We start from the raw sequence: 25,955 nt of genomic DNA, 5'->3' as shown, positions 1-25,955 counted from the left end.
TTTAGGACTGGAGGTAACAAGGTCTAAACCTAGGTAGGGCGTTGGGTTGCCAGGTCCCTCTTCACCACCAGCAGGAGGTTTTGGGGGTGGAGCCTGAGGAGGGTGGGGTTTGGGGAGGGGAGGGCCTTCAATGCCATAGAGTCCAATTGCCACCGCTGCCATTTTCTCCTGGCGATCTAATCTCTTATCGGCTGGAGATCAGTTGTAATAGCAGGAGATCTCCAGCTATTTCCTGGAGGTTGGCAACCCTAGTAGAACATGCCCCATTGAAAATCACGTGACAGGAGCACATCTTTAAGGTATGGTCCGAGCCGATTAAACCAATGGGACTTAAGTTGCTGAACTATAGTGCAACCTTGTTCAGATTTTCTCTTGTTTAAGACAGTGTATTGCATTGAGCTTCGACTGGGGTAGATCTGCATAGGATTGCCCAGTTGGATGTTACAGGTTCACTTTTTTTTAGAGAGTAACCCTCCCTCATTAATCTGTTTCCTAGTAAGTCTGTTCGGATTGCAGTGTTGGGCAGTAGAAGAAGTCATTTATTTGTTTAGCCATAGGCCATTACAAAATATCCTTACATATGTACAAAAAGCCCCAAAAAGGGATAAAATTGCATCAATATACATTGCCTGGATAAAAACTATTTCATACAAAATCTCTATTAAAACAAAGATCTCACTCATTTGCTTTCCTATACAAAAAAAAAAAATTCTTAATAGCTTCAAGAGCTCTAATCTTCCCGGCCGCAATAGCAAATTGAGACATTCTGAAGGTGACATGCGAATCAGAGTCCGAGAGTGAACAAAAACCAATTGATCAATTTCAGAACAAAAATTTACTCCTTTCAAAATTCCATCCAAGAATTTAGCTCTAGGCTCTCTATACAACGGACATGAGCGCACATAATGAAAAATGTCCTCCGGTGATAAAGATCCACGGATACATGCGCGAGGTTCCTTTGGGATTTTATTATACTGTCAGAAAGGCTGAAGGCATGGTCTGAAATCTTAGGGAGGTGAAAGCCACCCTAAGGTTCTGAGTGTTGGGCAGTAAGGAAAGCAAGTGGCTGATCCGTTCTTTTCTTTTGGACAGCAAGCAGAATGGAAGAAGTTATAGGCATTCGGGAGAAATTCCCCACAAAAGTTCCGGTATGCATATATTTTCTGTTTCCTTTATTTGCTAATTACTGATGGCTGCATGTCCCCCCCCCCAAAGTAAAACTTTGTTTTTTTAGTACTAACAATACTGTGCAATATGTTCTGTTCATAGATTCTTTTTTTCTATAAAACAGGTAATTGTTGAAAGATATCAGAGAGAAAGGTACCTTCCACTGCTAGACAAAACAAAATTTCTTGTACCTCAGGAGCTGACCATGACACAGTTTATAACCATCATTAGGTATGTAGCAAGCCGCTGATAGGCACTTAATCATGTTGGTTTTTGCGCTGCTGTGTGTACTTTCTGTGGTCTATTTTTGCTGCAGGACTTCTGAAGGATTTAGAAATAATGCAATAATATGTTCTGTGTTATCCAACACCTTTCTGTGAATTATTTCTCTCCCTGCTTTAGATGAGACTCCGTTGCTGGAATCTTCTTGCAAACGGTTCCTTCTTGTTTGCATGAGAAATCCACACTAGATTAATATATTCCCCCCATCTCTATTTTAAGAATAAAGATTGTTCGTCAGGGATGCAGTAGCACTCAGCACATTCAAGACCTACAAGTTATGGGGTGTTGTGCCCAATTTTATGAAATAAATCATCCCATTAAAAGACTTTGGATCTGGTCAGACCTTAATTCTGTGTCCAGATTTGAAGAGTTCCTTTGGGCACGCTGTGAACAATTGAAAAACTGGGCTCCACACCATATTTTAAACTATTTTTGATCTCCCCTTGAAATTCAAAACCTGCTTGCCATGAGCTTTGGGAAAGGAGTTCTGATTAGCAGTTGTTTTCCATGGCCGGAGTTTCTTGTACACTCAAGATTGATCAGATGAAGATGCTAATGCTGGAGCCCAGAGAAATATTGCATTTCATCTTTTTACTCTGCTTCCAAAGGTTGCATCATAGCCTGAAATGTGTGATGACATTCAGAAACTCTGGTAGGGAAGAACTCTGTAAATTTAAATAAAAGAATAAAGACAGCAACGCCATGCTTCTTCCCACCAGTTTTCTGATTACCAAGATTGTATCTCCTTTCTGACTTCAGGCCTTACCCGCATGCATAATTGGCCTTTCTGATGTGGCCCTGAGCTACAATCTCTCTTGCTGTGTTTCAGAAAGCTGCTCTTGATCCTAGGTAATTTTCATCCTCTTCAAAACAGACTGAACTACACAGTAGATTCTCTTGGTCCAGCAAAACATTGCATTATGCAAACTGTGGCTGTGCATAGCTGGTTCAGTTGGCACAATACCCAGTGTCCTCTTGCCAACGGGCACTCTCCTTACAGGTTCCATGCCATGAAAATTACTATCTCTTTAGAGATACAGCAGCGTCCTTGTTTTAGACAAGCTGAGTTGTGTGTCTCTTATCATAGTAATCATCCTGCTATTGTTCTGCCATGACCATTAAGCCTAACAGTGACAGGGCAGCTGGCAGAGTTGGCAAGGGGCGCCGCCATCTCTCACCAGCCGCGATCCCAAACAGGTCCATGGCCCGTGTGGTCCAAAGGCTGCAGTCGCCAACAAAGGGGCACGGGAAGATGACAATAAGAGCATGCCCAGCTAGGGTGCCCCACTGCCCACCAGCAGGGGTGCCGCCTAGCAGCCCAGCAGTGCTGCTGAGGGCACCCCTGGGCCACTGAGGTGGGACTGTATCCTCTGCTGCCAACAGGAACAGCTCCTTGCCCTCCTCTAAGTGACAACCCCTTCAAATACTTAAAAGAGCAATCATGTCTCCCCTCAACCTCTTCTCCAGACTAAGCATTCCCAAGTCCCTCAGCCTTTCCCCATAGGGGTTGATTTCCTCAAAGGGGTCTGGTGTGGTGGCACACAGGGCTGCCAGCAGATCCCCCAATTGCCTCCTCGATGGAGCAGAAGCATTCTGGGATTGGAACAACAGTTCTTCCACTCTGGGCATGTCATTTCAGTCCCAGAGCACTGATTCCAGTCCCCGGGCCATCATTTCAGTCTCAGAGCAGTCTACCTGCACCCAGAGACTGTCAATAATTCTAAATCCATTCTGCATTCATTGGAATGTTTGTGTGCAGTAATGCATTTCAATGGAATCCATGCTAATCAGTTGGCATTCTTGGTTCCCATTATGTCCAATGGGCATTCCATCATATCCCATTGTTCCCAATGGTGATTCCTACCATTCATTTTAGTACTTCCCCTCTCAGTGCACACCTGGCTGTCCCCGATGTCCCTCTTGAGCCCCCTGCTATAGCATCCTGGACCTGAGGCAGCTGCCTGTCTCTCCGATTGCCCCCCCCCCCCGCCAAAGACTTTTGCCATTTATTCATGGTCAATGTTGATGCTCGTTCAAAGCTCTTTTTTTAAATGCGACTTTAAAAATGCCTATTCACGTTCCTGACACAATAGGAGAAATTCCACCCCCACCACTCACCTGCTCCTTTGTTCCTGTTTGCATAGTCATTAGCATGTGTACAGCTAACGCGCCACTGTTGTTTTGCATGGTTCCTTGAGGAGAATTCTTCGCAGCAAACGCCAAAGATTGCTTTAAGTGGGCTCTTTAGTAATGCAAAGCAGGTCTGCGCCGGCTTTGCAGACACTTCCAGAATGACGGTTCCGCATGTAAAATTCAAAAAAAGATGCGGGGCAATTCAGCCTGGAGCACGCTGCTAATTACCATGAATAAATGGCCATTGAGTCTGCCTGCTATATTGGCTTCCCAGCCATTGATTGCAAGAACCCTGCAATTCCCTGCCCCCTCAGTAATACTGTCCCTCTAGATGTCTGCTGCCCAGGTGATAGAGCCCCCCCCCCCAACATCCTAGAGTAAGCACACATCCCTCCTTCACACAGCAGCCGGCGAGGTGAGGGGGGGAACCAGGTGTGAGGTCAGTCATAGAGGTGCTGCTGGGCTGCTGCTATGTTCGGCAGAGAAGCAGCGGCACCTGCACAACCAACCACAGCCACTCAAGCATGGATGTCCTTGGGTCAGAACCCTCTGTCTTGGACGTGCCATCGGGCAGCCCCAAGGGAGGGTCGCAGATGGGGGAGGGAGGAAGTGCAATGAGATACGTTGGGAAACAGTCTGGATTGTTTTCACACTTTGAGTGTTAGCGCTAACTAATTGCCCAGTAGAAGAAGAGTTGGTTTTTATATGCCGACTTTCTTTACCACTTAAGGCAGAATCTAACCGGCTTACAATCACCTTCCGCTCCCCACAACAGACACCCTGTGAGATGGGCTGAAAGAGCTCTTAATAGAACTTTGACTAGCCCAAGGTCACCCAGCTGGCTTCATGTGTAGGAGTGGGGAAACCAACCCGGTTCACCAGGAGTAGGGAATCGAACCCGGTTCTCCAGATCAGAGTCCACCAATCCAAACGACCGCTCTTAACCACTACACCACACAGTAGTGCTAAGCGCCCTCTGTGATTTTCTCATCACCAAAGTACCCCGCTGTTCACTCTGAGTCCACACAGCAGGGAGCTCTGAGTCAGAGTCCCCATGCTGCGCACCCTACCTAATGAGTTCTGGGTTTTTGTAGGGCTGGGGGGCAGCGATTGGGTATTGGGGAGGGGGCTTGGCCGCTGTAGAGGAGGGAGAAGATTGGTTGCACCCATAGTTGGCATCCTGTGCTTCTCTGGGCCTTTTGGGCATGGCTGCACCAGTGGGGGGCACTCAAGTTTTTGGTTTGTATGGGTGCCTTATGGGCGCCTGTGGGCTATGCCGTGGTTTTTACTGGCGTCGCTTTCTGCCACTGATGGGGGGTGCTCCTGGGCTGAAACAGCTTAGGGCACTGACTACCTCCTGCCATGACCCCTGCCCCACCCACTTCCATGCTGCCTCAGGGACTTGCACCACTGATAGACAGCCACCACAGAGCTGCTACAGCAGGCAAGAGCAACGGGGCAACTCTGGGGTGCTGCAACAGCATAACTCGGACTTATGCTCACGTATTTCCGAGATACGCCAACGTAAAGGCTAGTCAGCTTCCTTAGCACTGCCCCCCCTTTTTGGGTTGTACTGCGACTCTCTGATCTGATCTCCCTGCAAGTTTTTTCCTGTTGTTGTTTCTTTTGTTTTAGATTACAGCAGTCAATGGGAAAGAGGGTGGATGGGTTTTAACTTCCAGCCCCAATAGCTTTCATCTCTTCTTGAAGATGTTATTGGCTTGTGGAGGGAAATGTTCTCCCCGTGTGGCTGATCACAGCTCTTGGGGATGGTTTGATTGAAAAAACAGCCCTGTAGAAGAGTTTTTAAAAGCTCTCAGAAATGCTTTTGCCCTCCTTTTGTAGCCTTTAACAAACAAACAAAAAAAACCAAAGAAACAAAACTACTTGTGGGGAAAAGTGATCATTATTCTCCCAGTATTGTCTTCTGCTTGGCCTTGAGGTAAGTATGGGCCGCAGAATCTCTGATCTTGCACCAATGTAATGTGCAATGAATATTCAAACTGTGCCGCAAGAAGCATTGTGAAGGCTTAACAGTGCCATCCTTAACCAGTTATACCTTTCAAAGGTCATTCACTTTGATGGACTTAGTGGAGTGTAACTCCGGTTAGGATGGCACTGTACACCTTCTAAAGGTAAACACTTCCTAGGAAGAAGCAGAGATAGATTAAGCTGGGAATAAAATAGTGTGATTTAGTTGGTCTGTCCTGCAATATTTTATGTAACTACATATCAAGGGTTGTAGAATCATAGAGTTGGAAGGGACCACTAGGGTCATCTAGTCCAACCCCCTGCACAATGCAGGAAATTCACAACTACCTCCCATACACATCCCCAGTGACCCCTACTCCATGCCCAGAAGATGGCTAAGATTCCCTCCCTCTCACAAACTGCCTAAGGTAATAGAATCAGCATTGCTGACAGATGGCCATCTAGCCTCTGCTTAAAAACCTCCAGGGAAGGAGCACTTACCACCTCCCAAGGAAGTCTGTTCCACTGAGGAACGTCTCTGCTAGAAAATTCTTCCTAATGTCTAGACTCTAGACGGAAACGCTTTTGGTTTAATTTCAACCCGTTGGTTCTGGTCTGACCTTCTGGGGAAACAGAAAACAACTCGGCACCATCCTCTATATGACAGCCCTTCAAGTACTTGAAGATGGTTATCATATCCCCTCTCAGTCTTCTCTTCAGGCTAAACAACCCCAGCTCCTTCAGTCTTTCCTCATAGGCCTTGGTCTCCAGACCCCTCACCATTTTTGTTGCCCTCCTCTGGACATGTTCCAGCTTGTCTACATCCTCCTTAAATTGTGGTGCCCAAAACTGAACAGAGCAGAGTAAAGCAATACCATCACTTCGCATGATCTGGACACTATACTTCTGTTGATGCATCCCAAGATTGTGTTTGCCTTTTGTCTGGCTACATGTTTCCATGTCTGAGATCAATAGCTCTGTTGTCTTTGCCAGGTAGCCCCCCATACTCTCAGGGGGCTACCTGATGCATTGTAAAACATAATTATGTTTTATCTGTCTTTTCTCCTTGGCCTAGGTTAGCTTCTTGGGCGTATAACTGTATCTTAATATACCTCCTGTTTTTAATTTGGCTCTTCTGAACTCGCAAATATCTCAAAACCTGTATGAATGACTGGTAACGTACATGAGATCTGTGCATGTGACAGCTGATCCCCCTTGGCCTTGCCTGGGGCAATGGTATTGTTGACTCGTTCACCCTGAAGAAGGGATTCAGTTTGCTCACCACCATTCATCCCACACCACACTTAGAAACGTCTCTTGTGTTGACGGCAAAAGTGCTAGCATGAATATGGCAAAATAGAGACACAGAATGATCAGGACTTGAATTGTGGTACTTCAGTGAAATGGTGGCTTTCCACTACAGTATGCTCAGAGGTGACCTGGATGGCCCAGGCTAGCCTGATCTCATCAGATCTCACAAGCTAAGCAGGGTCAGCCCTGGTTAGTATTTGGATGGGAGACCACCAAGGAATACCAGGGTTGCTGTGCAGAGGAAGGCACTGGCAAACCACCTCTGTTAGTCTCTTGCCATGAAAACCCCCAAAAGGGGTCGCCATAAGTCGGCTGCGACTTGAGGGCACTTTACACACACTCATGCACAGAGGTGGGGAAGGGAATGAGCTGCTGTTTCTATGTGTATGAAACTAAAAGAACAGCACTATGGCCTTAACTAGAAAATTACATCTATCAAATAAAAAGACTCAAGGTACTGGATGCTAACATTTGCTTGTGAAAGTAACAACAATGTGAAAGCCCTATCTATCTAGCTATACCACAGATATACCACAGATACAATATTTACAATACGTAGAAAAGATACACTTCCAATGTACAATTTCAAACCAATATGTAGTATAACTGGAGCACCAAAAATAGAAACGCTTTTTATCACATACATTATATACCATTAAATACTTGTTTAGGTTATAGTCCCTTAGGGAAGATTGTAATGTGCGTTGCCTTGCTGCTGCTGCTTCCAAGATTTAAAGGGGCTGTGCTCCCAATTACGTAAGCTCTGGTTGTTGCTTACAGTTCGTTCAATCCGGACTCCAAATAAATGCATTTTGAAATGGCGAGATAGCAAAGGATCCAATTTGCCTATTTTGAAAACCAGCTTCAATCTCATTTAATATACGATGAGGATCGTCATGTCATGATTTCAAAATGAAGGTTGAAATGACAATGTTGCTTCCAATCAAAGATAGTTCCACGAATTGTGGTATCTAAATAATTCCTTAAGAGTTTCTCAGAGGAGCACTTTGACAACCTTACGTTCTCAGGCTGAAGAGCTCTGTGCTTGAATTGTGGTACTTCAGTGAAACTGTGGCTTTCCACTACAGTATGCACAGAGGTGAGGAAGGGAATGAGCTGCTGTTTCTGTGCTTATTGCAGGGAAATCTGGCCACTCAGATGTGTGTGTTAAGTGCAGTCCAGTTGCTTCCGACTTATGGTGACCCTATGAATCCATGTCCTCCAAAAATCATTCCTCATCTCCCTCTGTTCTCATGGATAGCATTTGGAAAATGGGAGGAAGGAACCTGAAGCTGAATCCAGGGATGATGAATTTTGCCAATAGGATTTTTTTCTGCCAGTATCCAAAAATCAAAAAGTGTCAGTTCACACTGAGAATGTTATGGAGTTTCTACTGATGTAAACGAGTCTGGCCTTTCCCCCATACAAACAGCAGCATGAACACATGAAACTGCCTTCTACTGAATCAGACCCTTGGTCCATCAAAGTCAGTATTGTCTACTCCGACAGTCAGATCAGCAGCGGCTCTCCAGGGTCTCAGGCAGAGGTCTTTCACATCACCCACCTGCCTACTCCCTTTAACTGGAGATGCCGGGGATTGAACCTGGGACCTTCTGCATGCTGAGCAGATGCTCTACCACTGAGCCATGGCCCCTCCCCTAATTGTCCCAGATCAGGCATGATTCACCATGACATGAAAAGACTTCTGCATTTTAATTATCTCTCTTTTTTTTTATTAACCTAGAGGCAGGATGGGACTGGGTTCCACTCAAGCTTTCTATCTGCTAGTCAACAACAAGAGTTTAGCCAGCATGTCTCTGACTCTGGCTGAAATATACCAGGATTACAAAGATGAAGATGGCTTTGTATACATGACTTATGCTTCCCAGGAGATGTTTGGATACCACTCCGCCGCTGGCAAAGGGAAGTGTAATGAATGCCTCCAAAAAACATAAGTGTCCCTGAAGAGGCAGCTGTGACTCATCAGCTGAGCTGTGGATCGCATAAGGTACTTGGTGAAAAGAAGCTCTGTTTGACATGGGCTTGACTGGAGGATTAATGGCCCGGGGCCGGCAAGGCCCAGCTAAAGAAGCAAGAGGCAGGATAAATGATCCTAAACGAAGGTCATGGGCATCTGTTTTGTGTTTGAATGGATGCCGGTGTGCCAAAAGAAAATAGTTGGGGTATGCTTCAGTGGGGTTTTCTCTTTCTTTTAAAAAATGTCCTTAAATTATGTAACTGTTTTAAAAATTGTGAATGCAGCTGGAGACCAGTGAGATGCAAATAAAGGAATTTCAAGATCGGGTGCAAAAAAAAAAAATCAGTATGGGACCTGCCACAAAACCGTCTTGCTATGTACACAGAAGATCTGGGGCAAAAACGCATGGTTGCTTTATCCTCCTTTAATCCCTGTTTTAGCCAGGATCGAACGCACATTAGGCGAAACGCATACGTTCGATCCTGGCTGAAACGGATTAAAGGAGGATAAAGCGGCCATGCCTTTTCGCCCCTGGTTGGCATTCTGGTTGCCGTAGTACTGCCTGGAAACCATATTTTTGAGCACAGCAAAACACAGCGGTTGTGGTTGGCTTTGAATGTATTTTCACTGTCAATGGCTGATCTTCTTCTGGGAGGTAGACTCCCCAAGAGAGGGTTGAGAGGATTTTTTTTTTTTTTTTTGGCTTGGTGGTGAGTCCCTTGCGCAGCTGGGCTTTACACAAGGAGGCCAGTGCTGTACCATGTGATAGGCTTCTCCAGAAAGCTCTAATGCACACTGATCTCCACATGGTACCTATACAATTAGCGTACAAGGTGAGGGTCAGGAAGCCTAGGGACACAGCATGAGAGCCAGCGTGGTGTAGTGGTTAAGAGCAGTGGACTCTGATCTGGAGAACCGGGTTTGATTCCCCTCTTCTCCATATGAGCTGTGGACACTGATCTGGTGAACTGGATTTGTTTCCCCACTCCTCCACATGAAGCCAGCTGGGTGACCTTGGGCTAGTCACACTCTCTCAGCCCCACCTACCTCACAAGGTATCTGTTGTGGGGAGGGGAAGGGAAGGTGATTGTAAGCCAGTTTGATTCTTCCTTAAGTGGTAGAGAAAGTCGGCATATAAAAGCCAACTCACCTTCTTCTTCTAAATAGGAGTGAGGCCAGAGTGCAAATACTCACATGGCATCTTGCTACTGTTTAAATTGAGGGTTCCTAACCTTAATGCTGAAGCAGCATTTCTTGTGGCTGTAGAAGGACTTTGGTCCTCAGGCTGAGTGTTGCCTTTAGAACTGTGCTGTGGGCCTCAGCAGACCCTTTTAACTTGACTCCGGTTGATGATAAGATTGCCATATAAAAATGAGCCCTGTCAAAAGTATTTCTCTGTATCGTAGTTCACATCACACAGTGCAAGGGGATTTGAATTAGAATTGATTAGCCTAATCCTTGCTGGTCAAATTAAACCAGTGAGCCTGTTGCACCAACATCAGGTGTAAGATGGCTGCACTTCTGTGGTGCCTAGCTAGCCTAAAAGGGTCCCTTAGTTGGCAGAAATGTGCAGCTAAAGTTCAGGTCTCTAGAATGTCACAAACCGCATGACTTACAAGTGCGTATCACAGGCTTTGAGAACAATAAGAATCCTTTCCTTTATCCCCTAGAAGCTCCTTGGTTCATTGATCTTGGAGCAGCATAAATCTAATGTTTGAGGGATATAAGGACTGAAATAAATCTTTCCACTGACAATGTAGCCTTGGGATCCCTGTCACTTAGTAAAAAAGGCATTATGTCAGACACAGAGGCATTAGATTTATATGTTAAAAGGGGAAAGATATAACGTGATCGGAGTTCCTCATAAAAGCGGCATTCCAAGAGGGCATGAGCTAATGAATCAATACAGCCAGAAGAGCAAGGACAGGCCCTGTCTGGGCATGGAGAACAATAAGCCTTTGTGGCTAAAGTTTTATTTTTAACAGGTGACCACTGCATTGTGGACAGATTCTACCTGGACATGACATGTAGTTTGACTGACTAAACTGCTAGTTCTGGAAACTAGTTCGAGTTAACTATACCAGCGGGGTGTAGTGGTTAAACTAGGATCTAAGAGACCCAGGAACGAACAAATCCCCACTCTGCCGCGAATCTCATTGGGTGACCTTGTGCCCAGCTTAACTTACTTAACAGGGTTATGAGAATAAAACAGAGGGAGAACTATGTTGTAAGCCTCTTCAGGTCCCCATTGGAAACAAATGTGGCTTATAAATCTCCAAGTAGAAAAACTTAATTAAGAAGTACAACTAGTGAGTTAGATTCAAATCCAGTAGTGCCTTAAAGAGCAACAAGAGTTTCAGGGTATACGTTTTTGAGAGTCAAAGCTCTGTCAGGCACGAGTAGAGATGGAAATCTCTCTTTTTATCCTAGTCAGAAGGTGGGAGCGGTGTTATAAAGAATGCTTGTAAAGGATGCAAAGGCCTCACTGAACTAGTGAAATCTATCTAATGCTACTGAGAAAAAAATTACTACAGTGTATCTGAGGCTTTCCCCCCCAAAGCAAATGTGGAGTTAGATCTGTTGATGACAACTGGAGTTATTTTATCTATAAGTAACGCATCTTAAAGCAGCGTTCCTTCAACATCTTTTTATGTGTGACCGGTCATCCTGGCATGTTAAGAAACTGCTGTGCTAGCCTATAAACTGACAGACGTTCCTGCCCGAAAAAGGGAACTTTGGCAAATGTGATGAAGAGTCTAGCCAACATGACGATGGGGCCCGCAGCTGGTGTTGTGCTTGTATCATAGGTATTTATTGACGGAACATTGGTTGGCTTCGCCAGAAGGCTTTTGAATCAACCCAGCGAGTTTTAACTTTCAAAGAGCTTTAAGTCAACACCTGTTCAGCAAGAATGAGAGGCAGGCACATGGGAACAGCCACAAGAATGTGTGTAAAAAATAAAGATGGAAGCAAGCTGTAATGGGGGAATGCTTTAGAGCAGTTTGCCCCCAACGGGTTTGCCTTACTTGTAGGCAGCTGAGTCCCCCCCCTTTCCTTTCTACAAGAGCCTCAAAACTGCCTTTTTTGAACAGTTTGAACCTAGAGAATTCAGACAAAAAGTGTGAAATGTGGTGTTACTATGGTAAAAATAAACTGAATTAAAAGTGTGACATGGCTAAATACGTTTGGTCTGTTCAATCTACTAAAACCGTCTTTGGTGTCCTATGAATGAAATGGGTTTGGCATTGTCACAAGGGGATGTTGCCTTGCTGAAAAGAAAAGAGAGCCAGCGTGGTGTAGTGGTTAAGAGCGGTGGTTTGGAGTAGTGGACTCTGATCTGGAGAACCGGGTTTGATTCTCCACTCCTGCACATGAGCGGCGGAGGCTAATCTGGTGAACTGGATTGGTTTCCCCACTCCTCCACATGAAGCCAGCTGGGTGACCTTGAGCTAGTCACAGGTCTCTCAGCCCCACCTATCTCACAGGGTGTCTGTTGTGGGGAGGGGAAGGGAAGGTGATTGTAAGCCGGTTTGAGTCTCCCTTAAGTGGTAGAGAAAGTTGGCATATAAAAACCAACTCTTCTTCATCACAGGTAGGAAACAGAAAGCCTCTGAGCTAGAAGACTAGACTGCAGCTTGTGTTGCGTTGCTGATGTTGTTGGGAAACATAAAGGGTTCCCTTCTATTTGACAACTGCTGTTGCATAAGTAGGGTTGCCAGGTCCCTCTTCACTATTGGCAGGAGGTTTTTGGGGCGGAGCTTGAGGAGGGCGGGGTTTGGGGAGGGGAAGGACTTCACTGCCATAGAGTCCAATTGCCAAAGCAGGGAACTGATCTCTATCTGCTGCAGATCAGTTGTAATAGCAGGAGATCTTCTGCCACCACCTGGAGGTTAAGCAATCAAAAATCAACACCTCTGCACCATTACCTAAGGTTAGAAAATTAGTACAGAAACAGGCTGATAACAATATGTAATGACAAAAGTTTATTGAATGTAACAATGTGCTACCAAGCCAATTGCATATATACAACAAAGTATTTCCCAGTTCTGGGTGTATAACAATGTGCTAACAAGCCAATTGTATATGTACAACAAAGTATTTCTCAGTCCTGGTACAGTAATAATCAATCCGAGGTCTACAACTTGTATCCCATTTGGGAATGTGGAAACTGTAAATTTGTCTGTGCAACCTTGTTTCAATGGATATCCTGATGTTGGAATAGATAAACTAAAAAATACACGTGGTTGCTATTTTGTCCCTAAAAGGGTGATGCTTAAAAGTCTATGAGAATTTTGAAGCTTATATTGAAATGAGTACATTTTGAAATCAATATATAAACGGGACTGAGGAACAATTGAAACGATCGTATCCCTTTGTACCCTTCTTCACTTGAAGACATCGACCTCGGATTGATTGTTACTGTACCAGGACTGAGAAATACTTTGTTGTACATATACAATTGGCTTGTTAGCACATTGTTACATTCAATATACTTTTGTCATTACATATTGTTATCAGCCTGTTTCTGTACCACCTGGAGGTTGGCAACCCTATGCATAAGGCCTTTTATGATGAAATAGCAAAGAATAAAGGAGTGCTGCATTGAAGAAACCATGAGATGGGGCTTCACTGATTTGAAGCAGCCGTCTCTGAATCACTGCGAGTCTGCTTTTGGGCAAGGAGTCGCATGCAAAAGCAACAGATGTCTCCTGACAGTCAAAACTGTAAAAATCTTTAAATGTACTTAAATGGAATCTACAGTATTCATTATCCAAGCAAACCGTAGCTACTGCCAAGGTACGCATTACTGAGAGATGTGTAATCCAGCCCTGAGACATCAGCTTTGGCTTTGTTTTAGCCATTATGCATTCCTTAGACCACGTTCTTTTTCTAAGTGACTCTGATGCCTGCCCGAAACATGTTTAGTTTGTGTGGGGAGATTATTCTCTCTTAGGGACTTTCACTTGGAATGCATCGACGGAGGCTTTTGGTAGTGCTAATCACAGATTGCCCCAGTAAGGCAGCAGCTGTTTCTGTGATCTTGGCGGCACTCTTTCCAGAGACTCCGATCACTGATTTGGTTGCCACCATAATGTAAACTGAACTCTCCGCACATTTGTATTCCATGCAAAAATTGCATGGAAGGATTGCGACCCAAACAAGTCTACATGCATCAAGGCCATTACATGCAAAGGCATCCCCTAGCTAACAGAACAAACGTGTAGGTTGGATACTTCAGTACTTGGGACCAAGGAACACATGAAGCTGCCTTATACTGAATCAGGCCATCAAGGTCCAGCAAAGTCAGTATTGTCTATTCAGACCAGCAGCAGCTGTCCAGGGTCCCAGGCAGGGGCCTTTCACATCACCTACCCGCCTAGTCCCTTTAACTGGAGATGCCAGGGCTTGAACCTGGAACCTTCTGCATGCCAAGCAGATGCTCTGCCACTGAGCCTCAGCCCCTCCCCATTCATTCACAGGTGTCCAGATTCAAGGTCCAGAATCAGATCAACACTCCTATCAATCCAAGGACCACTGTGGTGTACATGTGTACAGAAGAAGGGGGAACAAAACCTGGCAAAAATAGGGATCCCTGGGGGCTGAGGGTCTTGGGGGACATCAGGATATGACTGTGACCACTGGCCCTTGGTATTCAAAGATTTACCCTTCTAAGCCTAGCCCCGGGGTGCCCAGTATAGCGCCCGTGGGTACCATGGCACCCACCAACATCTTTCCTAGTGCTCATCAAGTGTTTAGAAAGTGGGAAGGGGGCCAGATGGGGCCTTTGCCCAGCAGAGTTTCTGATTGCCCACTGGAAATCTGATCGGCTGTGCAGATTCAAAATCGCATTGCTTTGACAGCAGCTGCCACAACAGCACCAGGATCTTCACAGTGTGACTGAAGGATAGCTCTGTGTGTGCAAGAAAATGTTTTTTTTAACAATGGACCTTTATGTATGGCTGTTTCCTCATGGTCACCCTGCCAACTATTTCAGAACTTTGCTTTGATTATGCTTGCATTTTCTGACCCTCAGAGGTCGCCTCGCATTTCCACACGTTTTGCCCACGTTTTCTGGATTTGTGTTTAGCTAGCATCCAGAAAACACGGGGAAATGAACGGAAATGCATGGGAAGAGCGAGGCGACCTCGGGGGGTCAGAAAATGCAAGCATAATCAAAGCAAAGCTCCAAAGTAGTCGGCAAGGTGACCGCGAGGAAACTGCCAGGCATAAATGGCCAATATGTTCATTTTAAAGGGCCTCCTTTTAAAGTCTATATGGTTTTGCTGAAAGAGGCAGTAAGTTCTCTCTTCTCAGTTTCCATTTATGATAATAGAACTTGTGCCAGAAGGGTTTCTAAAGTTTCTACCCCATGTGGGGTATTTTTGCCCATCTACATTGTGTGGGGTGTCTTTGCCAACCTCCCACAGTCCTCTTGTGAGTATCCTTTGATGCATACCTGTGAAACGTTAACTGAATCTTTTGTGGGTTTAGTTCTGCAAAATTAAATAATGTACTAGCCCACTAAAGTAATGAATCTTTGTTAATAAAGACATCACCTGCATGCCATGTTGTACAGTTACATGTTAACAGGTATTAAAATGTGCAGTATAGTGTTATGTGTTGAATGTTTTTCTTTGGAAGGAATCTTTACTATAGCGATAACCTTTCACTCCCTTTTCACAAGTTATGAAAGGTGTGAAATATTTTCAGACAGACAAACTGTTAAAAATTAACAGTTGCTAGGAACACAACCAATCCCAACACAAGTCGGTTTCAGGTAGCCGGCTCAAGGTTGACTCAGCCTTCCATCCTTCTGAGGTTGGTAAAATGAGTACCCAGCTTGCTGGGGGTAAAGGGAAGATGACTGGGGAAGGCACTGGCAAACCACCCCGTAAACAAAGTCTGCCTAGGAAACGTCGGGATGTGATGTCACCCCATGGGTCAGGAATGACCCGGTGCTTGCACAGGGGACCTTTACCTTTAGGAACACAACAGCAGTCCAATGGCAATGTAAAGAGTAACAAAATGTATTCCACCATAAACTTTCATGCATCAGAGGTCACTCCATGGAATTATCATTGAGGAAGCTGACAGGAATATACTATATGTTCTTGTTAGTTGCCACCTATTGTCTGAGTGGCCTGGATTGCCAACCTCCAGGCAAGACCAGGAGATCTAGAATTCCAACTGATCTTCAGACTAAAGAGATCAGTACCCCTAGAGAAAATGGCTACTTTGGAGGATGCTCTTTATGATAATATATCCTCCCCTTCCCAAACAGCACCCTCCCCTGGCTCCACCCCAAAATATTTAGGAATTTTCCAACCTGGAGTTGGCAACCATATGAGTGGCAAATACTTTTTGCTGAGCAGTCAGACTAGGCATGGTCCTGAGAAATGTGGGGTGAGTGTGAACATTTTCCAAGATGGTTGTCCTGCCGATGCAAATTAAGCAGATCGATACCCTTGACTTGCTGGTATGGTCTCCAAGCTTTACAAGGAAGTTAGTTACCTGAATGCAAAAACTATATTTTATAGAATAATTGAAGACATTCTGTCCAAGTGGGGACTTGTTCTTTCATACCTTGTGCCTGAGATAGCTTGAAATAGGTGTAAAATGTTCCGGTGACCATAGTCAGCAGTCTGCGCTCAGTTCCGCACAGCCGTTAATGTTCTTTCAAGATAATGGAGTCACCAGCTTGTTCCTCAGGGGTAGCCATGTTACTCTGTTTCAGCAAAACAAAAAGGAGTCTTGTTGTGCCTTAAAGAGATAGTGAGCAGATTTATTCTGCCATAAATGTTCATGGACTAGATGAGGCGCAGGGGGGCGTTCCGGGGGCCTTCCTATCTCGTTTTGGCCCGTTCCCTATGGGGCGAAAGGCCCCAGTAAAACACCCAAAAAGCCGCGAAACGGCATTTTTTGGTTTTGTTTTGTGGCGTGCGCAATTTGGCGCAGCGCCTCTTCCCCGCCGACTCCGCACGCCACATGTTCAGGAACGGGCTGTTAGACATGAAACCAGGGTTATCATTTTTCTCCCCAAGTGGTCTGCTCCGTGACAAAAGGGAGTCAGTCAGATTGTAAATCTTCCCTTGTAGTGTCTGGCTGGGAGCTTTGATAGGTCTGCTGGCGAGGAGGTCAAAATTCAGTTCATGCTTCTAGCCGACTAAACAGGGAGTGTTTTCTCGCGATTACATCACTAGATTGCATCAGTCCAGAATCCTTCTGCTGTGCTAGAAGGAAGCCTCCCGCCACAGACCACACATTTTCATTTTTTTAAAAAGGATTCTCAAAACGTTCCGATCGACTGACTCACACAGGATCGTGAAAAGTTCTCGCCCCGTTCTCTCACAAGTTCTCCCACAGGATAGTGAAAAGGTCCTTTACGTCTCCCGTCGTTGCCTCCAGAATATATTGTTTGCTTCCTAGCGCAACACACACGTGACACATGCGCTATTCCTGTGCAGTCATCCCTGATTTCATGGCGCCGGTGTTCATCAGCGGGCACCCCAAATCTCGGACTGATCTCTGTTTAAACAAATGAGTGTTTACCGTGTTTAACTGACAAAATAAGGAAGTTTTGCGCTAATCTCTTTCGCTGTGTACGAGGTGTCAGTCAGCGCGGCTCTGGTAATTTCAGCCCAGAATAAATGAAAAACAGAAACACAAAGTACAAATTGTGAGAATCCCATATGACAACTTCTGTGCTGTGACTATCTCAGCAAAGGACACCACGTTCCTAAGAATTTATCTCATTGCTTTTCATTTCTATACCTCTTTCTCTTCTGTGGGTGGGACAGCAACCAAGGGAGGCTTTGGCCTCTGTGTCCCCGCTCTGGACCTCTGGTTGGCCACTGCTGGAAATGGGATGCTGGACTAACGGAGCATTCCTGAGCTCTAAGGGCAAAAGCCCTTAGGAGGCCAGGAAGGTGCTGCAATGGTGCCGGGCAACTTACACTGGCGTTAGTGGCCCCAACACCAGTTGCTGGTCGCTGCCGTGGCAGCGCCACCCTGGGACGCCAACGGGGCCTTCCACCGGCATCCAAATGCTGTCAAAGCCCGGACCGGCGTCCCGGGAGGCGATCCCAGGGCGTTCTGCGCCGGGCTGGGGGAGGAGCTGCTATTAGGCGGCCTCCTAATCCCTTTTGGGTCGGGAACACCCCTTTTTTATTTTTGCAAGATATGCCACCTTTTTAGGTGGCTTATCTCCCGTGCAACCCTATGAAGGGTTGCACGGATTTTCTATGCTGCTGGGAGATTTCGGCTTTGCCTCCAAAGACCGGCGCAGGCATTCCTCTCAGGAATGCGCTGTTAGTAGTCCATTGATCTGATCTAGCAGGTTTACTCTCATACATATTAGCCTTGATGACTAGCGTTGAATTATCCAGCATCCAGTTCATTCTCGGGAGGTCAATAGTTGGGGGCAAGCCACCACTTGCACCTATAGGCTACCTCTTAGTGCTGTAGCGTGAATGAGATTTTTTTTATCAAATCAGAGTGGTTGTATGTAGATGTTTTGGTCCTGTCCTGCATAGTGACCTACTCCTTTCATTGCTATGAAGTCCCTAGAGTTGGTCACCACAGCTAGGGTTGCCAGCTCTGGGTTTGAAAATTCTTGGAGATTTGGGGGTGGAGCCTGGGGAGGGTGGGGTTTGAGGAGGGGAGGGACCTCAGCAGGGTATAACGCCATAGAGTCCACCCTCCAAAGCAGCATTCTCTGCAGGGGAACTGATCTCTATCATCTGGAGATCAGTTGTAATTCCAGGAAATTTCTAGGCCCCACCTGGAAGGTACAGCCCTATCACCACCCTGTAGCGTCTACAGTATACACAATCATGTTGCTAGGGATGCCAAACTCCAGGTGAGACCTGGGGCTCTCTCAGCCCATCTCCAGACTACAATCCATTCCCCTGGAGAAAATGGATCCTTTGGAGGGGGGACTCAATGGCATTGTATCCCACTGAGGTCTCTGTCCACCCCAGGCTCCACCCTCAAATCTCAAGGAGTTTTCTAACTTGGAAATGGCAACCCTAACCTCCATCGGTGGCCAGGGGACCTGGCAACGCTACATGCTGCACATTTATGGCATTGTTATAGAGATAATACATGGTATCAAAGTACAATCAGTAACAGGAGAAAGTCATTAGACAGAAGCCATCTCAGAAAAAAGATGTTAACAAACAGGTTCAGAGAAGCAGAATATAATAAAAATATTGTCATAAGAAATTAATCATCAGATTAAACTAGTTTAAAACAAATAATAATCCACATTAAGAATAAAATCTATAATTAAAAAAACAAGTAAGCATGAGGTGCATGAAAGGTTTTTCTTTAAAGGAAGAAGTCTTTGTATACTTTTTATGTGCCAACAATATCTCAGTATACATTATAGCTGATTGAAAAGAAACTATTCTCCAGTAAAAGAACTTCAAAGGGAGACTCCACTGTGAAAATGCTACATTAAAATTCATTAAGAATTTTGATACCATCTACCAAAGACTTAACAAGGATTTGGATTCCTCAGCCATTAAAGGTATTAATGAGCTTAGGGAAAACTAGGGAGCCAGCTACTGCTATTATGAACAATATCTGTAGTTTTCTTTATTACATTTGGATTTCACATAATAAAATTCTAGTCTTTACTTTCTGAATTTCATAACATTTTGACCCTGCTGTGTATGTGTGTGTGTGCCTAGTGAAGACCTGTATGCATTTATGCAATGGGCTGTTGTCAATGGAACCTTATGCTAGAGTAAAAATATGTTAGTCTTTAAGATGTCACATTTGAAAGCTTGAAAAACAGGCAGTCTTGTAACAGGTATCTTCCTAAGATATAGGTACTCCTTCAGCAAATAATGAGAGGCAATAGGGTTTAGTGGTTTGAGTATCAGACAAAGACCACAGAGAACCAAGTTCAAGCCCACCCAGCCATGATGTTCTCTAGGTCCTTGGGCCAGTTGCGCTGTATTTTAAGCCTCACCTACCTCAAGGGGTTTAGTGAGGATAAAATTAAAGAGCAAAGAATGATCTACTCTGCCCAAGCTTCTTTGAGGAAGGGGAGGATCAGAATAAAATTTGATCAACAGATAGAAAAGGGAGAGCATTGGCTTACAGCTATGTCGACTATAGACTAATCTAAAAAGTTCTATCCTCAGCTTACCGATGGCAGAAGTTGTTTTAGAGCAAAGTGAATGCATGTTCAGGATTTCAAAAATGCTTTACATTTCAATGACCCCAAGGAATGTATAAACCAATGAACCTAATTATGGAAAACATTTTTTTTAAAAAAATCTGAATCAAGGAGCAAAGTAATTTTTGCTGAGGTATACGAAGCTGTTAATATTTTACATAGTAACTGCTTATAAAGCAGCTTTATGAGTGACGCACATAGATATCTAATCTCTTCTCAGGGAACTATTTAAATACTTGTCTAGTACTATTCCACTGTTTACAGTTGACCAGTAGTTGTTTTCAGTACCATTTACTGAGCCAATATGGCGTAGTGGTTAGTGTCTGACTAGGATCTGGGTAACCCAGAGTCCAACCCCCACTCTGGCATGGAAGCTAGCTGAGTGACCTTGGCCAGTCACATACATTCCCAGCCTAACCTATCTCACATGGTTCTTGTGAAGATAAAATGGAGAGGAGAATTGTGTGTGTGTGTGTTAAGTACCGTCAAGTCACCTCCGATTCATGGCGACCCTATGAATCAACATCCTCCAAAATGTCCTATCTTTGACAGCCTTGCTCAGAACTTGCAAACTGAGGGCTGTGTATTCCTTTATTGAGTCAATCCATCTCTTGTTGGGTCTTCCTCTTTTCCTGCTGCCCTCAACTTTTCCTAGCAAGACTTTCTTTTCCAGTGACTCTTGTCTTCTCATAATGTGACCTGTAGAACAATGTAGCCTGTATTAAAATAAGCACACACAAACATCCCTGCCAGTGCTGGTACAGCCCTGACATTCAATGGCCTTCACCCATACTGTATGGTGACCCGACAGAGCTTACTATCAATGCACCGATCTCACGCACCAGTGTAGGTCAGAATAGTAGTGCCCAACATAACTTGAAGCTGAGCAATAGCATCACCAGTACGGCTCTTCCTGTGTAGGGGACAGACGTTGATTTCATTAGCAACATAAGTGTATGCACGCATATCTACATAATAGTAGGCATCACAACACCTGGTCCAGGTCTTTCTCTTGCTATTTTATACCACTTTGCCAATAACCAGTCTTTCAGGCTGAAGAGCTGTAACCCAACTCACCTTTCACACCCTCCTGTTATGTCACTAGACCGGGTCCACTGCTAACTTGTTTTCTTTCATTAAGGTAAAGGTCCCCTGTGCAGGCACCGGGTCATTCCTGGCCCATGGGGTGATGTCACATCCCAACGTTTACTAGGCAGACTCTGTTTACGGGGTGGTTTGCCAGTGCCTTCCCCAGTCATCTTCCCTTTACCCCCAGCGAGCTGGGTACTCATTTCACCAACCTTGGAAGGATGGAAGGCTGAGTCAACCTTGAGCCGGCTACCTGAAACCAACTTCCGTTGGGATCTAACTCAGGTTGTGAGCAGAGCTTGGACTGCAGCACACCACTCTGGGCCACGGGGCTCATTTTCTTAGTATGTCTTATTTTAAACAAACACACAGAGGTTTCCTTAATCCTGTACCAGAGAGCACATCAGCCACAAATCAATACCCCTTTTCTCTGGAGCCTACAGACTGTGTAGTGGGTTATATGGGTTGAGGAGAACACAGGAGCTACATATAACAAAACACATTAAGTGTGTTTAGTTGGTGTGTCCTGTAATGCCCCCCTTCTAGGCTGATAGTTGACACAGTTACCAGAGCTGGGAACATAAGAACATAACATAAGAAAGGCCATGCTGGATCAGACCAAGGCCCATCAAGTCCAGCAGTCTGTTCACACAGTGGCCAACCAGGTGCCTCTAGGAAGCCCACAAACAAGACGACTGCAGCAGCACCATCCTGCCTGTGTTCCACAGCACCTAATATAATAGGCATGCTCTTCTGGTACTAGAGAGAATAGGTATGCATCATGACTAGCATTCATTTTGGCTAGTAGCCATGGAAGATGTGTTATAGTTTATGGTTCTTTCAGCATGCCAAGTATAAAGACAATAACTAGACAGCTGTAACAATTCATGGTTTTTAATGAGGAACAGCATCCAAACCCTGGCTGTCAAAATAACAGACTACAGTGCCTGCTGGACTCCCTGCCTAGTTGGGACACCTCCTATCCCTTCTCCCTCCAAATGTCAACTGCCCTCTTTGTGCATTGGTTCTCGACAGTTGAACCCCTTAAATCCGCTTCCCCACCCCACCCTTCAGCATTCCATTTGCCTTTTGAATCTGATTGATCCTTGCTGAACAGGGAGAAAAGAAGGGGGGACCTTCTCCTGTAGGTTGGATCCCGCAGAACATGGAAGAGCTCTTGAGCGAGCAGAAACACGAGAAAGTCTTCACGAAAAGTCCTTGCATGAAGTCAGCTTGACTGTATTCCCTTACATAGCTGCTCGCAAGGTACACATCAGCAGCTTCCTCTCCCCATGACCTTTGCAAAACAAAGATCACTCTTCCAAATTGTACTGTGATGATGATGGCACCAGTAGAAGAAGAAGAGTTGGTTTTTATATGCCGACTTTCTCTACCATTAAGGGAGACTCAAAACCGGCTTACAATCCCCTTCCCTTCCCCTCCCCACAGCAGAGACCCTATGAGGTAGGTGAGGCTGGGAGAGAATGACTTGCCCAAGGTCACCCAGCTGGCTTCATGTGTAGGAGCGGGGGAAACAAATCTAGTTCACCAGATTAGCCTCCGCAGCTCATGTGGAGGAGTGGGGGGAATCAAACCCGGTTCTCCAGATCAGACTCCACCGTTCCAAACCACCAATCTTAACCACTACACCACGCTGGCTCTCAATAGACAGCTGGCTCTCAATAGCCTTCTCTAAGCAGCTACACTGATTGGAAATGGGGGAAAAGCATTCGATCTTACGGTAGCCTTTGCGCAATGTGTTGTGCAAATGGAACTGCATTAAGTTAAACTCTTCCACTATTGCATTGCGGGATCCTACCCAACATATGGGCATGTGCGTTGTGTATACACACAAACTAATGTGGTTCAGCATTGGAAGAAGTTTATTACCGGCAGACTGTTTTTTCAGACACAGGAAACCAAAAGCAATTCAGTGATGACCCATGGCAGCCTCTGAAATTATATCATGTTTATAGCTTAGTGACAAGATGGATGTGTTCGTTGCAGCTGACCTCTGTGAGCTAACTTTCTAATCCAACACAAATATTGTTTGGAAGACTTGCACATCCTTGCAAGATATTAGACACAGCAAAGAACTATGATTAAGATTAGCCAAACGGCAGGTTGCTTAGCAACCTCAACCACCTATTAAAACTGGTCATTCGTAAAACATGAGAGGCATGTAATAATTCCCTCGTCTCTACCATAGCGTCGGTAGAAATTTTGCTTTCTAATGTACAGCTGGCAATGTGAAGGGGTTGGGAAGGAAAATAAACACTCTAAAGTTACCTTCATGTCACCCTCTTAAAAAGACAAAATCAAATGATACCTTTCCTATGATGCAAGTGAGTTCCTGGAAGGCATATATTGAATCTGCAGTCAGTGGAAGACCTCTGCCAAAGCAGACAGGTTGATTACTGGCAATCAGTAAAAGCAAAAAGCATAAATGGGAAGTCAGAGCCAATCTACACTTAAGTTTAAATGTAGGACTGCTTCCCCACTTAAGTGTGGGTTTAAATCTTTGAAGTGGTGAACTCTAGAATTCTACCTCTACCTCCTACTTCATTCTGCATCCTGTATAGATCTGTTCATATAGAATCATGGGGTGGGAAGGGATCTTATAGGCTACCTATATAGCCAGTGCGGTGTAGTGGTTAAGAGCGGCGGACTCTAATCTGGAGAACTGGGTTTGTTTCCCCGCTCCTCCACATGAAGCCTGCTGGGTGACCTTGGGCCAGTCACAGTTCTCTCTGAACTCTCTCAGCCCCACCTACCTGACAAGATGTCTGTTGTGGGGAGGGGAAGGGAAGGAGATTGTAAGCTACTTTGAGACTCTTAAGGTAGAGAAAAGTGAGTATAAAAACCAACTCTTCTTCTATGTAGTCTACCCACCTGCTCAATGCAGGAAACCCAAAACTAAGGCATTACCAACATCATTGTAGGAATGCCTTTTGTCCCTGGCTTAGAGATGCTATAGAATCAATAAAGCTATGCATCTTGCAGAGCACAATCCAAGCTCTACTGCAAATTCCTGAAAAGGGACAGGTAACTCCAGCATTTTCAGGGGATGGTCTTCCCCTGCCAGGACAGTCCAGAGTCCTCGCAGTTGGTATCACCCAGCAGTAAGCCCTCCACAGATACAGAATGCATTTTAGTATGACAGCATGGGGGGTGCTTTCTATCCTATCCCTCTTTGTGCTTTTCAGCTGGAAGATCTTCAGGTAATTCCTGGCTTGTGAGGATAGTAAGGTAACTGGGGGGTATTCTTCAAAGAGGTGCTTAGGTCTTTTCAAAGGAAACTCACCAAAAAAAAAAAAAAACAAGTCCAGGGGAGGTCATTTGTTGCTGGGCTGCACAGGTCCAGTTGTCTTCTGACTCCCCAGACCCATAAATGGAACCAGGAAGCCCTCTCACATGAAATGCCACTCCTGGGTGTGCTGAGGAGCACCCAGTCCTTAAAGGGTGAGGTCTACTAAGCCTCTACTGTCTCCAGTGAGTCTTCTCTACTACCAGTCATCTCCACCTTCACAAGGGTAAATTCACTTGGGAGGGAGGTGGAGCGATAACAAACCTTGTTCAGGCCAGTGTAAACTTCAGAGAATTTTGGATTGAGCTTGGTTTTTAATGGAACAGATTTCTGAAGCAGGAGAGTGACTTCCAGAAGTCACTCCTGTCACTAGTTCTAACACAGTCCATCAGCTTAGCAACAAAGTCAACTGTTTCCTGAAACAGAGAAAGGCAGCACACACACATATATGTGTATGAAGAAGAGATGGGAGGAGAGCAGAGAAAGGTCGAACCAGAAACAATGGGTTGAAATTAAATCAAAAGTTTCCGTCTAGACATTAGGAAGAACTTTCTAACAGTTAGAGTGGTTCTTCAGTGGAACAGGCTTCTACGGGAGGTGGTAAGCCCTCCTTCCCTGGAGGTTTTAAAGAAGAGGTTAGATGGCCATCTGTCAAAAGTGCTGATTATGTGACCTTAGGCAGATGATGAGAGGGAGGGCACCTTGGCCATCTTCTGGGCATGGAGTAGAGACACTGGGTTTTTTTTTTGGGGGGGGGAGGTAGTTGTGAATTTCCTGTATTGTGCAGGGGGTTGGACTAGATGGCCCTGGTGGTCCCTTCCAACTCTATGATTCTATGAAGCAGAACACTTAATTAGAAGGCCAAGATGGCCAGGGCTTCTCATTGCCAGCTGGGCAACAGAGCATACATTGAATAGTTGCAGCTCCATCTTTCATCTTGGAACCAAGATTCTATAAAAGTAATTTGTGACGGTGATAACTGCATTCAGCAAAGCAATGGAAAACGGCTAGCATGAGGGTTGTCTGGTTTTTGCTTTCTCCAGCTGTATAAACATGGAGATGTGCAAGGACTCTGCACATAGAGCAAGAACCAGCGCTTGTCATTTCTGTCTGTACTATCACACAGTCCAGACGAGGAGAACAAACGTCTGGCCTGCGTGGTTTGGACCAGAGGAAGGTTGGGCTTCAATCCAAACTGTGAATCATTACAGGACTTCTATCTGCTTTTAATATGTGGGCAGTGGAAAACCTCCAAGTTTTTCTGTGCGGGGGCAAACACTCTGATAAGTAGGACATTAGAAATTGCTTTCAACAGAACTTCCTTTTGTCCAGTATGGGAAGACCCTGAGCTAAATTACATGTTACCATCTTTGCACGAGGGGGAATATTTGGACTCCGGCTCTTTGCTCCTCGTTGGCTAGCGGAGAAATGGCAGAAGGGGGCCCTTTCCAGCAACTAGTCTTTGCTGAGCTTGGAGTAAGGCTCTACCCAATGCCACAAGCAAATATTCCAGTGGCTCAGCCTATTCT

General features: G+C 45.2%; 1 protein-coding gene across 1 annotated transcript; it reads left to right on the top strand.

The window, feature by feature from the left end:
• Positions 1 to 1,095: 1,095 nt before the first annotated feature.
• Positions 1,096 to 8,839, top strand: MAP1LC3C (microtubule associated protein 1 light chain 3 gamma). The gene is made up of 3 exons (XM_056853131.1): positions 1,096 to 1,148; positions 1,292 to 1,398; positions 8,609 to 8,839. The coding sequence occupies exons 1-3, from the start codon at positions 1,101 to 1,103 to the stop codon at positions 8,817 to 8,819; spliced, it is 366 nt and encodes a 121-aa protein (XP_056709109.1). The 5' UTR covers positions 1,096 to 1,100; the 3' UTR covers positions 8,820 to 8,839.
• Positions 8,840 to 25,955: the final 17,116 nt, after the last annotated feature.

This window comes from Euleptes europaea, chromosome 7, assembly GCF_029931775.1.
Source record: "Euleptes europaea isolate rEulEur1 chromosome 7, rEulEur1.hap1, whole genome shotgun sequence".
Taxonomy (NCBI): Eukaryota; Metazoa; Chordata; class Lepidosauria; order Squamata; family Sphaerodactylidae; genus Euleptes; species Euleptes europaea.
This window is presented reverse-complemented; position numbering and strand designations above follow the sequence as displayed.

What these genes read in the sequence shown, in the direction of transcription:
- MAP1LC3C (XM_056853131.1), top strand. Translation starts at nt 1,101, where the DNA reads ATGGAAGAAGTTATAGGCATTCGGGAGAAATTCCCCACAAAAGTTCCG. An exon ending in AATTCCCCACAAAAGTTCCG is followed by an intron (nt 1,149 to 1,291) that starts GTATGCATATAT and finishes TCTATAAAACAG; the next exon opens with GTAATTGTTGAAAGATATCA. An exon ending in CAGTTTATAACCATCATTAG is followed by an intron (nt 1,399 to 8,608) that starts GTATGTAGCAAG and finishes TTATTAACCTAG; the next exon opens with AGGCAGGATGGGACTGGGTT.